The sequence below is a fragment of the Pleuronectes platessa genome, chromosome 9, assembly GCF_947347685.1.
Source record: "Pleuronectes platessa chromosome 9, fPlePla1.1, whole genome shotgun sequence".
NCBI classification, from domain to species: Eukaryota; Metazoa; Chordata; class Actinopteri; order Pleuronectiformes; family Pleuronectidae; genus Pleuronectes; species Pleuronectes platessa.
The window spans coordinates 27861517-27874881 of NC_070634.1; the positions used below are offsets into that span (position 1 = coordinate 27861517).

The 13365-nt window shown below is 45.1% G+C and overlaps 2 protein-coding genes across 2 annotated transcripts in view; one reads left to right on the plus strand and one right to left on the minus strand.

Annotated features, from left to right (window-relative positions):
- The window catches only part of patj (PATJ crumbs cell polarity complex component), a 65606-nt gene extending 54085 nt beyond the window's left edge, over positions 1 to 11521 (plus strand). The window contains exons 32-47 of the mRNA XM_053431524.1: positions 1159 to 1234; positions 1404 to 1685; positions 3267 to 3326; positions 3772 to 3853; positions 3939 to 4045; positions 4800 to 4883; positions 5361 to 5554; positions 5651 to 5798; positions 6020 to 6106; positions 6570 to 6819; positions 7218 to 7249; positions 7354 to 7476; positions 7749 to 7853; positions 8096 to 8199; positions 8275 to 8398; positions 8892 to 11521. Coding sequence (XP_053287499.1) covers positions 1159 to 1234; positions 1404 to 1685; positions 3267 to 3326; positions 3772 to 3853; positions 3939 to 4045; positions 4800 to 4883; positions 5361 to 5554; positions 5651 to 5798; positions 6020 to 6106; positions 6570 to 6819; positions 7218 to 7249; positions 7354 to 7476; positions 7749 to 7853; positions 8096 to 8199; positions 8275 to 8398; positions 8892 to 9038 — 2005 coding nt within the window. The 3' untranslated portion in view covers positions 9039 to 11521. The remainder of the gene's footprint in view (positions 1 to 1158; positions 1235 to 1403; positions 1686 to 3266; positions 3327 to 3771; positions 3854 to 3938; positions 4046 to 4799; positions 4884 to 5360; positions 5555 to 5650; positions 5799 to 6019; positions 6107 to 6569; positions 6820 to 7217; positions 7250 to 7353; positions 7477 to 7748; positions 7854 to 8095; positions 8200 to 8274; positions 8399 to 8891) is intronic.
- Positions 11522 to 11564: 43 nt separating this feature from the next.
- pdzk1ip1 (PDZK1 interacting protein 1) overlaps positions 11565 to 13365 on the minus strand; it is a 5084-nt gene continuing 3283 nt past the window's right edge. The window contains exon 3 of the mRNA XM_053429862.1: positions 11565 to 12039. Within this exon, the coding sequence (XP_053285837.1) occupies positions 11970 to 12039 (70 nt within the window). The 3' untranslated portion in view covers positions 11565 to 11969. The remainder of the gene's footprint in view (positions 12040 to 13365) is intronic.

The window sequence follows — 13365 nt, forward strand, 5'->3', positions numbered from 1 at the left end:
TTGAATCGAGCTGTGGTTTATATCTATAGATCAGGTTGAATCGAGCTGTGGTTTATATCTATAGATCAGGTTGAATCGAGCTGTGGTGTATATCTATAGATCAGGTTGAATCGAGCTGTGGTTTATATCTATAGATCAGGTTGAATCGAGCTGTGGTTTATATCTATAGATCAGGTTGAGTCGAGCTGTGGTTTATATCTATAGATCAGGTTGAATCGAGGTGTGGTGTATATCTATAGATCAGGTTGAGTCGAGCTGTGGTTTATATCTATAGATCAGGTTGAGTCGAGCTGTGGTTTATATCTATAGATCAGGTTGAGTCGAGCTGTGGTGTATATCTATAGATCAGGTTGAGTCGAGCTGTGGTTTATATCTATAGATCAGGTTGAGTCGAGCTGTGGTGTATATCTATAGATCAGGTTGAATCGAGGTGTGGTGTATATCTATAGATCAGGTTGAATCGAGCTGTGGTTTATATCTATAGATCAGGTTGAGTCGAGCTGTGGTTTATATCTATAGATCAGGTTGAGTCGAGCTGTGGTGTATATCTATAGATCAGGTTGAGTCGAGCTGTGGTTTATATCTATAGATCAGGTTGAGTCGAGCTGTGGTTTATATCTATAGATCAGGTTGAGTCGAGCTGTGGTTTATATCTATAGATCAGGTTGAGTCGAGCTGTGGTGTATATCTATAGATCAGGTTGAGTCGAGCTGTGGTGTATATCTATAGATCAGGTTGAGTCGAGCTGTGGTTTATATCTATAGATCAGGTTGAGTCGAGCTGTGGTGTATATCTATAGATCAGGTTGAATCGAGCTGTGTTTCCTGTGGTCGCCTGTTGGTGGCGTCGTTCCCTCTGTAGTCTGACCTTCTCCACATTGACCTGTTGACCTTGAACTCACCGATGATCTGAGGTTCATCAGAAACTGAACTCAGTTCACGACAAACCTCCTGTTATGTTGTGTGTCTGAGTCGATGTGTCTGTGGTTGTGTCAGTTGTGTCATTGCAGCTGTTGTGTGCCTGCAACAGCTGACCCGTGTGTGTGTGTGTCTGTGTGTATCAATGTTAAAACTAATGAAATTAAAATTTTTCTATTATCATGATGCAGCTGATTCTGATCTCATCCCCTTACCCCCCCCCCCCCCCCACCCTCTGTAGAAATGAAGATGCAATAAACCAGATGGCTGTCCCCCCTTTCCCTCCTCCCCCTCCTCCCCCTGTGCTCAGCCCTGAGGTAACGACACACACACCTGAACACAAACACACACACACACACAGACACACACAGATACACACACAAGGCCAGCAGTATGTGGACACCATTGAGCACAGTTCAGCAACTTTAATGTGAATATTGTTAAATCAACACTGTAACTCTCACTGAGCAACATCGCCCTCTGCAGGGCGTCTTTCCAGCTGCACCTGGTGTCCCCGCCCCCTCAGAAGGGCCGTGCCCCCCCGACAGCCTGGCGCTCCACCCGCCACCACCATCCTCCTCCTCCTCTTCATCGTCTGAGACACCGGTGAGCCTGCCTCACACTCACCTGTGCGGTGGAGCTGAGGTGGTACCAGGGACGGACCCGTCGCCACCGGACCAGACGCACGATGAGGCCGAACGCAACCAGGGGACCAGAGGCAGCGTGAGCCCCCCCCAGAGTCTGAGAGAGGCCAACACCCTCACAAAGGTGCTGCCCTCGCCCGTCTGCTCGTTAATGAACTGTTACCTCCGAGGATCCTGATTGGTCCGAGCCATTGACCGTAATTAACGATGGACGACATCACAGCTCCAAAAAGTGAAGCCAAATCATCTGACCGCCCCCTGGTGGCTGGCTGCAGTATAGGTCATAATTTGAATCAGGGATATTCTACCGAGAGATGCGTCGTCCGTCTTTATTTCCAGTCAACGCTCCGAACCAGTGGGGTTCAGACACTGGGATCATCTGGAGTCTGGAGTCATGAATTCTAGTGAGAATCCACTTTGAACCACAAACGTCTCGTTTTAAACCTCCACTGAAAAATTCAATTTGACACTAAACAAGGATTTAACCCACAACAGATTTGATCTGGTTCACCACAAAACATGGACTGGAGACACGTGGACATGTTTGTTGAGTGTGTTGGTGAAACGTGTTCAACTGTGACCTCATCCGCTCCAACTTTACATTTGAGTTTTAATCTGAGTTTGTTCAGTGTCAGAGATGTAACCTCTCACTTCGTGGTTTGAATCATCAGTTACTTTATTAAAGTGAAAACTTTCTCAGACTCTGTTTTAGTCTAAATGTCCCAGAAACCTAGCCTGGATGCCAGACGAACTTAGCCCCGCCCACAACATTTTGGTCGGGCAGTTCGGTCTGGAGTCGCTCCATTGGGAAAAAATTATGGGGCGTGTTTCAACTGACCAGGAAGTAAAATTCCTCTTCGCTCAATTGGATAGACCTACAACCAATCAGAGCAACGTAGTATGTGACGTATGCTAAGCAACGCATTGTGAGTTATTTACTGGGCTCACACCGGACGCTTCAGCGCAGCGCCAAGCCTTAAATAACAGCTGGCTCCCATCCACTCCCATGTTAAAACTTTGTGCCGGTCACACCGGAGGCTGAAGCACCGAGGCAGCCTTGGCGCAGCGCGGTGCTCCAGCCTCCGGTGTGACCGGCACAAAGCCGTGCAGCGATCTACTGGATCAACGGGTGATATTATTAGCGCTGCCCGGCGGTTCAGCGTCGCTTCAGTGTCCGGTGTGAACAGCCAAGCGCCGGGGCGATAGGGATTAGCGCGGTGCTTTGGCATCGCCTCCACGTTCTGTGTTCCTCTTTCAAAATGAATGCGCTGTCGATGTCTTCTAAAACAGACTCAATGGCAGCATCTACACATCTCAGCTCGCCAGCGGCAGCCATGTTTGTTGAAAACGAATTCAACCCGAGGGCACTTTGATGACCTGATTGATTACGTCACCGTTGATCATCTGTCAATCATCGTATAAAGCCCGCCCTGACAATCTGATTGGCCCGGTCGGGCCATAATTTTTTCCCAATGGAGCGACCCCAGACCGAACTGCCCGACCAAATTGTGGGCGGGGCTAAGTTCGTCTGGCATCCAGGCTACCAGAAACCGGTTTCTACCACAGAATCAGAACAGTGTGTGTGTGTGTGTGTGTGTGTGTGTGTGTGTGTGTGTGTGTGTGTGTGTGTGTGTGTGTGTGTGTGTGTGTGTGTGTGTGTGTGTGTGTGTGTGTGTGTGTGTGTGTGTGTGTGTGTTTCCTGCAGAGACAAAAGGAGTCCCCAGTTCCCGAGCTGCAGGCTCCCCGGGCGTTGCTGGAGCAGCAGGTAACAGCAGAATCAGAAATCAGGTCCATCCTCAATCATTTGACGATTTAATAGTTTTTTATGAATTTGAACAAGTTGCTGTGAAGGAGCTGAAGATCAGAAAGAGGTCAGTTTAGACAAAATTATCTGAAATGCTCAATATAGTCTGATAATTAAAGATATTAATACATCAAATGTTTGTCTTTGACTTGGATGCGGCTTTAAAAAGATAAACAATATCTCAGATTGTTTATTCTGATCAAGAGTTTAGTTTAGGAAAATCTGTGGATTTCGGAATTTTATTTTTGAACAGGTGAGAACATCTGTTTGTCCAGTAGTTGTTTTTGAGAGAGTGTGTGTGTGTGTGTGTGTGTGTGTGTGTGTGTGTGTGTGTGTGTGTGTGTGTGTGTGTGTGTGTGTGTGTGTGTGTGTGTGTGTGTGTGTGTCTGTGTGTGTGTGTGTCCAGTCCTGCAGGTCGTTCAGCAGCTCCAGTAAACAGACAGCAGCTGCTCCTCTGATCAGCCCTGACCTGCAGACTGTTAACAGAGGTACACACACTCTGTGATGATGATGATGATGATGATGAAGAACATTATAGATTTATGTCTGTAATAAAAGAATATTCCCCCTCAGACCCGTCGTGCTGCGCCGTGGTTCCTGGTCAGGAAATGATCTTAGAAATCTGTAAAGGTCGATCAGGACTTGGACTGAGTATAGTGGGAGGAAGAGACACACAGCTGGTAACACACAGACACACACACCACCGACACACACAGACAGACACACAAACATCCAACACTCTGCTACATGTTTTTTTCTCTCTTTCACTCTCGTTCTCTCTCTCGTTCTCGTTCTCTCTCACTCTCATTCTCACTCACTCTCTCTCTCTCTCTCTCTCTCTCTCTCACTCTTGTTCTCACTCACTCACGCTCTCTCTCTCTCACTCTCTCTCTCTCACTCTCTCTCACTCTCCCTCTCTCTCTCGCTCTCGCTCTCACTCTTGTTCTCACTCACTCACGCTCTCTCTCTCTCACTCTCTCTCACTCACTCTCTCTCTCTCTCTCTCTCTCTCTCGCTCTCTCTCTCTCTCTCTCACTCTTGTTCTCACTCACTCACGCTCTCTCACTCTCGCTCTCTCTCTCGCTCTCTCTCTCTCTCACTCTCTCTCTCTCACTCTCTCGCTCTCGCTCTCACTCTCACTCTCTCTCTCTCTCTCACTCACGCTCTCTCTCACTCTCTCTCTCTCTCACTCTCTCTCTCTCTCTCACTCACGCTCTCTCTCTCTCACTCTCTCTCTCTCACTCTCGCTCTCTCACTCTCACCCTCTCTCGCCCCTGCTCTCGCTCTCTCTCTCACTCGCTCTCTCTCTCTCTCTCTATCTCTCCCTCTCTCACTCTCTCTCTCTCTCTCTATCTCTCCCTCTCTCACTCTCTCTCTCTCTCTCTCTCTCTCACTCTCTCTCGCCCCTGCTCTCTCTCTCTCTCTCTCCACCAGGATGCCATAGTGATCCATGAGGTGTATGAGGAAGGAGCTGCAGCCAGAGACGGTCGCCTGTGGGCAGGAGACCAGATACTGGAGGTGACTGATCATCTTCATCTTCATCTTCATCTTCATGCTCTGCTCAGATTAGTGTAGTTTGGTGTAAACCTCTCCCAGTTGACATTACACACATTCCATTGCTAAGTTTATTCTATGGAAGTTGTCTGATCCAGCAGTAAATCAAATAAACCTTTAGCTTCATGTGAGATCATCTCAGAGAAGTTTGTCCTCCAGCTTCTTCTTCACGTCGCCTGAGAGACATTCATCACAAATGAACCTGTGACCCTGAAGTCACTCAACAACCAGGAACATGTCAATCACACAAGAGAACAAACTGAAACCATCACAGTCACTCAAACACAATGTCTCCCCCTGCTGGACAGACACTGATGATACAGTCTTTTCTGTGTTTGTGTGTGTATGTGTGTGTGTGTGTGTGTGTGTGTGTGTGTGTGTGTGTGTGTGTGTGTGTGTGTGTGTGTGTGTGTGTGTGTGTGTGTGTGTGTGTGCACTCAGGTCAACGGGGTCGACCTCCGGGCAGCGTCCCACGAGGAGGCGATCGCCGCCCTGCGTCAGACGCCAGCAGATGTTTGCCTGACGGTGCTGAGGGACGAGGCTCAGGACCGAGACGAGGACAAGCTGGACATGTTTCAGGTGGAGCTGCAGAAGAGGAGCGGCCGAGGACTGGGACTCAGCATCGTCGGGAAGAGGTCCGCCTTAACACAGTCCCACCAGCACCACCTGCAGGACACTGTCTGCTACTGCTGGATGGATGTAATGTGTGCGTGTGTGTGTGTGTGTGTCAGGAGTGGCAGTGGTGTGTTTATCTCTGAGGTGGTCAGAGGGGGCGTGGCTCAGCTGGACGGTCGTCTGATGCAGGGAGATCAGATCACGTCAGTGAACGGAGAAGACACGAGACACGCCTCTCAGGAAACTGTGGCCGCCATCCTGAAGGTAGCACACACACACACACACACACACACACACATACACACACACACACACACTCATCAACTTCTGCTGTAACACAAACAACTGTTTTCCACAAAGAGGCTCAATATAATCTGTCCAGTAACCGCGTCAGAGGTGTGTGTCTGTCTGTGTGTGTGCCTGTGTGTGTGCCTGTGTGTGTGCCTGTGTGCGTGTCTGTGTGTGTCTGTGTGTGTGTCTTGCAGTGTGCTCGGGGTCCGGTCCTGTTGGAGCTCGGCCGACTCAAAGCTGCATCCTGGATCTCATCCAGACGTATCTCACAGGGAAGTCAGGTGTGTGTGTGTGTGTGTGGGTGTGTGTGTGGGTGTGTGTGTTTTTCCACCCATCAGTTACCTAATGGGAAATCAATCACTCACATTTTATTTGTATAGTCCATATTCCCAGTTTGTCTCCTGGTCTTTAACCAGTGAGACGTCCTCTGTTCTTCAACAAGAGTCAAACCAGTGAAACCTTCAACAGGTGAGAAGGTAGAAACCTCAGAGACACATGTGAGGACCCGTCTCCCGGACAGACACTAGTCCAACAGATGTCCAGAGTAACAGAGAAGATCATAGAGAAGAAATGCGTTACGTAGGATCCATACTCAATATTACAAGAGTTTTGGTAACATTTTAGAGAGAAGAAAATTATCATATAAATACGATAATTATCATAATAATAATAATAATAATTCTTCTGGCAGCGTCACTTCATGATATTGTCTGATGTTGATGAGGTGATCTCTGTTTCTCGCAGATGAGTCATGTGAGTGGAGGCAGCTCAGGTGTTGTAGCTCCGCCCCTCACACAGCCCCCAGCCTCATCTGACCCCCCGGCCTCCAAACCTGCGGCCGTGACCTCCTCCATGACCTCCTCCATGACCTCCTCCTTGACCTCCTCCTTGACCTCCTCCTTGACCTCCTCCTTGACCTCCTCCTTGACCCTGCTCCTCAACAACAACGTCACGTCCACCTCTGACATCACTTCCTCCTCTCCCAACAATACAGGTAGAGACCCACAGAATAACCTGAAGACAACCTGAACACAACCTGAACACAACCTGATCACAACTTTTACACAAACTGAACACAACCTGAACACAACCTAAACACAACATGAACACAACCTGAACATTAACTGAACATAAACTGAACACAACCTGATCACAACTTTTACACAAACTGAACACAACCTGAACACAACCTGAAAATTAGCTGAACACAACCTGAACACAACCTGGACACAGTAACAGATATTGATAAGAAATTATCAGTTTTTATTTCTAACTGAACTGGATAAATATTGCTGGGCCTAATGTATCTCTTGTGTGTGTGTGTGTGTGTGTGTGTGTGTGTGTGTGTGTGTGTGTGTGTGTGTGTGTGTGTGTGTGTGTGTGTGTGTGTAGATGCAGGCTCCCGCACAGTGACATTCACACGGGTAAATTCCTCTCACACACGTTTTCCCTCTCACTGGACTCTTTGACCTTTGACCTCTGTTCTCATGGTGTCTAATATTCCCCCCCCCCCCCCCCCCCCTCTCAGGGCGTCAGTGACTCCCTCGGGGTCAGTGTAGCGGGGGGGAAGGGGAGCCCGCTGGGCGACATCCCTATCTTCATCGCCATGATTCAGGCCAATGGAGTCGCCGCCAAGACGCATCAACTCAAGGTACAGGAAGTGATGTCATAAACAAATACATTTATTTTAGAGGCAACTTTCAAACAACAACAGAGACTTTAAAAACAAGAGAAAACAAGATGATGAAGAGAAGAGCAACAATCATACAGAAGAGGTGTGTGTGTGTGTGTGTGTGTGTGTGTGTGTGTGTGTGTGTGTGTGTGTGTGTGTGTGTGTGTGTGTGTGTGTGTGTGTGTGTGTGTGTGTGTGTGTGTGTGTGTGTGTGTGTGTGTGTGTGTGTGTGTGTGTGTGTGTGTGTTCAGGTCGGAGACAGGATCGTCAGTATCAACAGTCAGTCTGTGGAAGGTCTGTCACACAGTGAGGTCGTCACCATACTGAAGAACAGCTATGGAGACATCAACATGCAGGTAACACACACAGACACACACACAGACTGACACACACACAGACACACAGACTGACACACACACTGACACAAAGACACACACACACAAACTGACAGAACATTCACAGCATCTAATCTAGAAATCCTGTTTATTTACACTGCAGGAGAAAATAAACAGAAACAAGTTTCATGAATTATTCTTAACACGTGTGTGTGTGTGTGTGCGTGTGTGTGCGTGTGCGTGTGCGTGTGTGTGTGTGTCAGGTGGTCGCAGACACCAACATCAGCGCCATCGCCACTCAGGTGGAGAGTTTGTCCGGCAGCTTTAGTTTGACGGACAACACCGACACACACACAGCAGAACCAGAGTGAGTACACACAAACACACACAAACACACACACAGTGTGTATCGACAGATATCATGAATGTGCCCCCCCCTCAGGGGTCCGCGGCCCCGCAGCATCAGTCTGGTGAAAGGCTCTGAAGGACTCGGCTTCAGCATCGTGGGAGGATTCGGGAGTCCACACGGGGACCTGCCCATCTACGTCAAGACCGTCTTCAGCAAGGTCAGAACCAGGCTAACAGTTTCCACCTGCTCCCAGTCTCTATGCTAAGCTACGCTAGCTCAGCTCAATACCAAATGCAGAGGATCACAAGTCTTTTTCTCAGATATTCAGATTAATATAAGAATAAGAAAGAAATGTCTGTTATGGTGCTGACATCCTAAATCAAGTCTTTGTGTCCTGGTTGAACCGGTGGACGCTCTGGTGAGTCCGGTGAGTCCAGTGGTGATTCTGATCCGCAGGTCTGAGTGTGGTTCTGACCCCCCCCCCCCCCCCCCCCCCCCTGTAGCACTCACTGTTGATATGGGGATGTGTTTTGATCTGGGCCAACAGAAACCTAGACTTTAGTAAACGATGACGCCCACGTTCTCTTCCTGATTGGCTCTTATCAGTCACATGACTCGACTCCCAGCGGGGAACAAACAGCTGATCTCATATCAGCCTCATGGGGGCACTAGAGAGGTCTTAACCATGTGACTGTGTGGGCGTGTTTCAGGGAGCGGCGGCGGTGGACGGGCGTCTGAAACGAGGCGACCAGATCCTGTCGGTGAACGGAGAGAGTCTTCAGGCAGCGACGCACGAGCAGGCCGTCGCCATCTTGAAGAAACAGAGAGGAAGTGTCACACTGGACATCCTGTCATAACACACAGCTCCCCCCCCCGCTGTGACGACACTCGTCCACACTATGCATCTTCCAGCACGGACACTTTCACTGGATTCAAACCTGAGACTGATACAACGTCTTTTGACAAGCAGACAGACACACACACACACACACACACACACACACACACACACTCACACTCACACTCACACTCACACTCACACACACACAGGGCTCAGGGCCTCGACAGAGACGTTCATGAACTAAAGACTAAAGGGAAGTGAAGTGAACGCTGCTGCACACGTTAGCTTAGCATCTCCTCTGTGTAAAGACTGGTTAGCTGTTAGCATGGAGTTATCATTGTAAATGTGGAATCATCTGGAACATCTGGAGCAACACATGACCATGGACACGCCTCCTGTCGTGTTTCCTGTTAACGAACCTTCGGCCACTTTGTGCAGATTGCCTGTTTATTGCTGAAGCTCAAATCAAAACTGTGCCAGAATTATGTTTGTATAATAAAATCATGTAGTGATAAGTTATAGATCAGTTATTGGTCGTTACTGAGAAACATCTCTGTGTCTCCAGGCGGAGACTGTTTGACCTCTGACCTTCTGCTGCAGGACTGATCGATTATAGAACCTGTTATTGATGATTTATAAATAACAGCAAGTAACTTTATTAACATTTTACTAACATGTATAACGTCTTGGGATTTATTAGAAAGTGATTTTATTCATGTTTCACCAACATGTACGACTTCATCATCACTAAACAGTTTAAATCAATAAGGTTAAAATATTAAGATAATCTTTAATCCAAACTGTCATAAATCTGTTGTGTGTTTTATGATCACGTCTATGAAAAGAAGAGTGAAGTGACAACAAAATCAGAATCAATCACAGATTTATTAGAAACTGATCAGATTTAAATGAAGTTAGAGACATGAAATAAAAATTAGATGAATAAAGTAATAAAGTAAGAATCATGAGACGAAGTAAAAGCAACAAAAAAAGGTTTCAGATCCACAGACTCTGGAAATGAATTCATAAATGTTCGTATCGATAAACGTCTGCAGCTGAAGGTCAGAAGTCAAACTGTCAATCAGAGAGAGCTTCTTCTAATGACTAATAACTGATCAATAAATGATTGATAAGTCTTTAATGATCCATCATCTACAGCTGATAAACTTTAGAATTAAAGCGTTTCCCCTGTGATGCTCAGGGTGTGACATCACTGCAGGGGCGTGGCCACAGGTGTCTCACTTCTGACATCGTCTGATAAAATTAGTTGTATTTTTTATTTCAGTGAAAATTGTATTTCCATAAACTTATATTATTGTTATTCAGTCATGAACTCTAATATAAAATAAACTACTGATGAGACTCAGGACTCGGTCGTCATGGAGACGCTCTGTCGCTCCCGGCAACACATGCAGTGTCTCACACACGCTTGTTACCGTGGAGACACATGTGACGGATCATAAGAAAAGACGACGTTCAGTGAAAAACTTCAGACATTAGCTTAGCTTAGCACAAACACTAGAAGCAGAGGGAAAGTGCTAGCATTAAAACCACACATGGAAATTTAGAACATTAATATTTTTTTGTTGGTTCCTGGTTTCAGAGGAGTCGGATAGAAGGTTGATCAAGAATATTTTTAAATATTGTGAATTAAAGTTCAACTACTGATGGAGAGTTCGATGCTCTCGTATTAAACAACTTCACGAGATTCTGTCAAATTCAAAACCTTCAAAACTTCTTCGTAAAAAATGTTGAATATTTGCTATTTTTTGTCAAATGTCACAGTAAACTGATATTTTCATTTGTAGATTTAGAGATTCACTGAGGTTTAATGTTTAAATATGGAAATGACTCAGAGACTTAAAGAACATAAATCTGAGTTCTGGATGAAACCAGGTTCAAACTTCTTGTTTCATATTGACGACATGTTGGACTCAAGGTTTGTACAGAAAACATCTGTAAAAATGTAAATCAGATTGTGAACGACACATAAACAAACCTTCAGAATAAAAGTCAATCAGTGAAACTATGATTCAACTCTAAGACACAAACTGAAATGTGTATTTGATATTATTTCCTCTGGTCTGACAGAAAAACAAAGAAGTTTTGCTTTACTTATATTTCCATCTCTGCTGTCAGACTTCAAACTGATTAGAATTTAATTTAAACTCTGAGATCAGATCTGACTTTGGTTCAGTCTGAGAACACGAGGATTTGTTCATTTGTAGCTTCCTGTTTTATTGACATGAACTTTGTCAGTCAAATGTAAAATACTTTTTTATTTTCATCTTTTTGTGTCTTAATTGAAATTAGATTTTCTTTCTCTGTTGAGTCTGTATTGATGTAATTTATTTTTTCATCTCACTGGAAAAGAACACTTGAATTTGTTGTTTAACGTCTTATTTCTTCATAATTTCCTTCAAACAGGATTAAAACTCTTTATTTGAATGAATCTTTCATCCTCATGAATAAAGACGAGACTTCACTTCACTAAACACACATTGTAAATAACCACTTTTATATTCATATTAAAAACGACCTGAAGCATCGAGTTAAATAATTTACAGTCTGGTTCATATTCCACTGGTGATTAATGAGCTGACACTGCACTTTGTCTCTTAATCATTTATTAGTCAGCACACAGATCACATGACGGATCACATGACAGATCACATGACAGATCACATGACGGATCACATGACGGCTCACATGACAGATCACATGACGGATCACATGACGGATCACATGACGGATCACATGACGGATCACATTGCATTTTATATGAAACATTTCCTTCAGGGAAACGAGGAATGATAACAAATCACAGATTCTTCACAGGAACGTTTTGTTTTATATAATATATAATACATAATGTCCTAGAGACAACGTGTGTTTTCTGTCTACGAGTTGAGGACGTTACGAGAGCCAATAGGATCGTTGAGGTCGGTCACATGGGAGTGACTCTGTCAGCACAGCTGTCGATCTCCAGGAAGTCGAGCACGTTGACGTCTTTGCTCCTGATTGAAAAACACAAACATTAATGTTAAAACTTTCTAATAAACTCATAAGAATAGAGATATAAAGGTGACTTGGATCATTTTATACAAAAACATTTTATGACATTTTCATCACTTAGTATATTTTTACTTACTATATTTTATATATTTAATTCTACTATACTTTATTTCTATACAATACATGTTATTACTTCATATACTTAGATATTTTGTGACCTACTGATTTTTATAAAATGTTACTATTATGTTTTTTATTTATGTTTTACTGTTTCTTGAGAGGTGTTATATTATCACCACAAATTATATTTTCTATCAGTACTAGATTTGGTGACTTTATATTTGCTCTGTTGTGTTGGGACATGTTTTTGTGAAACCGAGGTTCGGCCTCATGTAGACTGATGCTGCATCCTCTCTTGTTCTGGAGAAGCCTCCTGAACTCAGTCTCCCAGGATGCAACAGGTTCCATTGTTCTGGAAAAAGTCAGAACACAGGGAACTCACTCTCCCAGGATTCCTCAGCTTCACACAGAGGTGTGAAAAACCACCAGGGTCAGCTCCTATTGGTCACTCTGTCCCATGACCTGTGAGGTCACCGGGCCGATATAAGGTCTGCCCCAATTCTCTCTCTTTCCATCAAGCTTCCAGCAGGGAGGGGCCGGCCTGTCTTCCTGCTTTGCAGAGGGAGAAGCTCAGAGGTGCAGCTTCCAACTCATCTCCTCAAGGAAACCTCGGCGCATCTCAAGCTTCTCAAACTCCGAGCAGCGCCTCGATGTCCTCAGGTCAGATTCTACGAGCTGAGCTCCACAGAACCTCACGACCACACAGACCCAGGAGACTTCACAGACACTGGCTGAGCAAGACTGTTTGTTCGATTCTGTGTGATGTCTATGAGTTTGATATGTGTGTGACCATTTTAGGTTTGAAGTTATTCGAGGGTAAGGTTAGTTTGTGATGCTCTTCATGGTCTTTGCATTTCATTCTACCCTCTTTTTATAATTAGCACCAACACAGACACACACACACACTTCACCTAATTAAACCTTCCTCCGCTCCCAGTCGTAAACAACTTCAGAAGAAGGGCGGGGCTGTTCACTTTAGGGGGGGGGGGGGGTCAGACCATTTTGAAAGCATACTAAGGAAGTTGTGAACGTTTAATGAAGCCACCATCTTGGGAAGCTCACTGACTCACAGACACACACTCACACACACACATCTTTGTTTAGTTAGTTAGTTTGTTAGTAATTTGTGTTTTTATACTTTATTATATTCATAATAAATGTTTTTCTTTCACAATGTTCTTTCATTAATGTTGCATAAGTGAATTTTG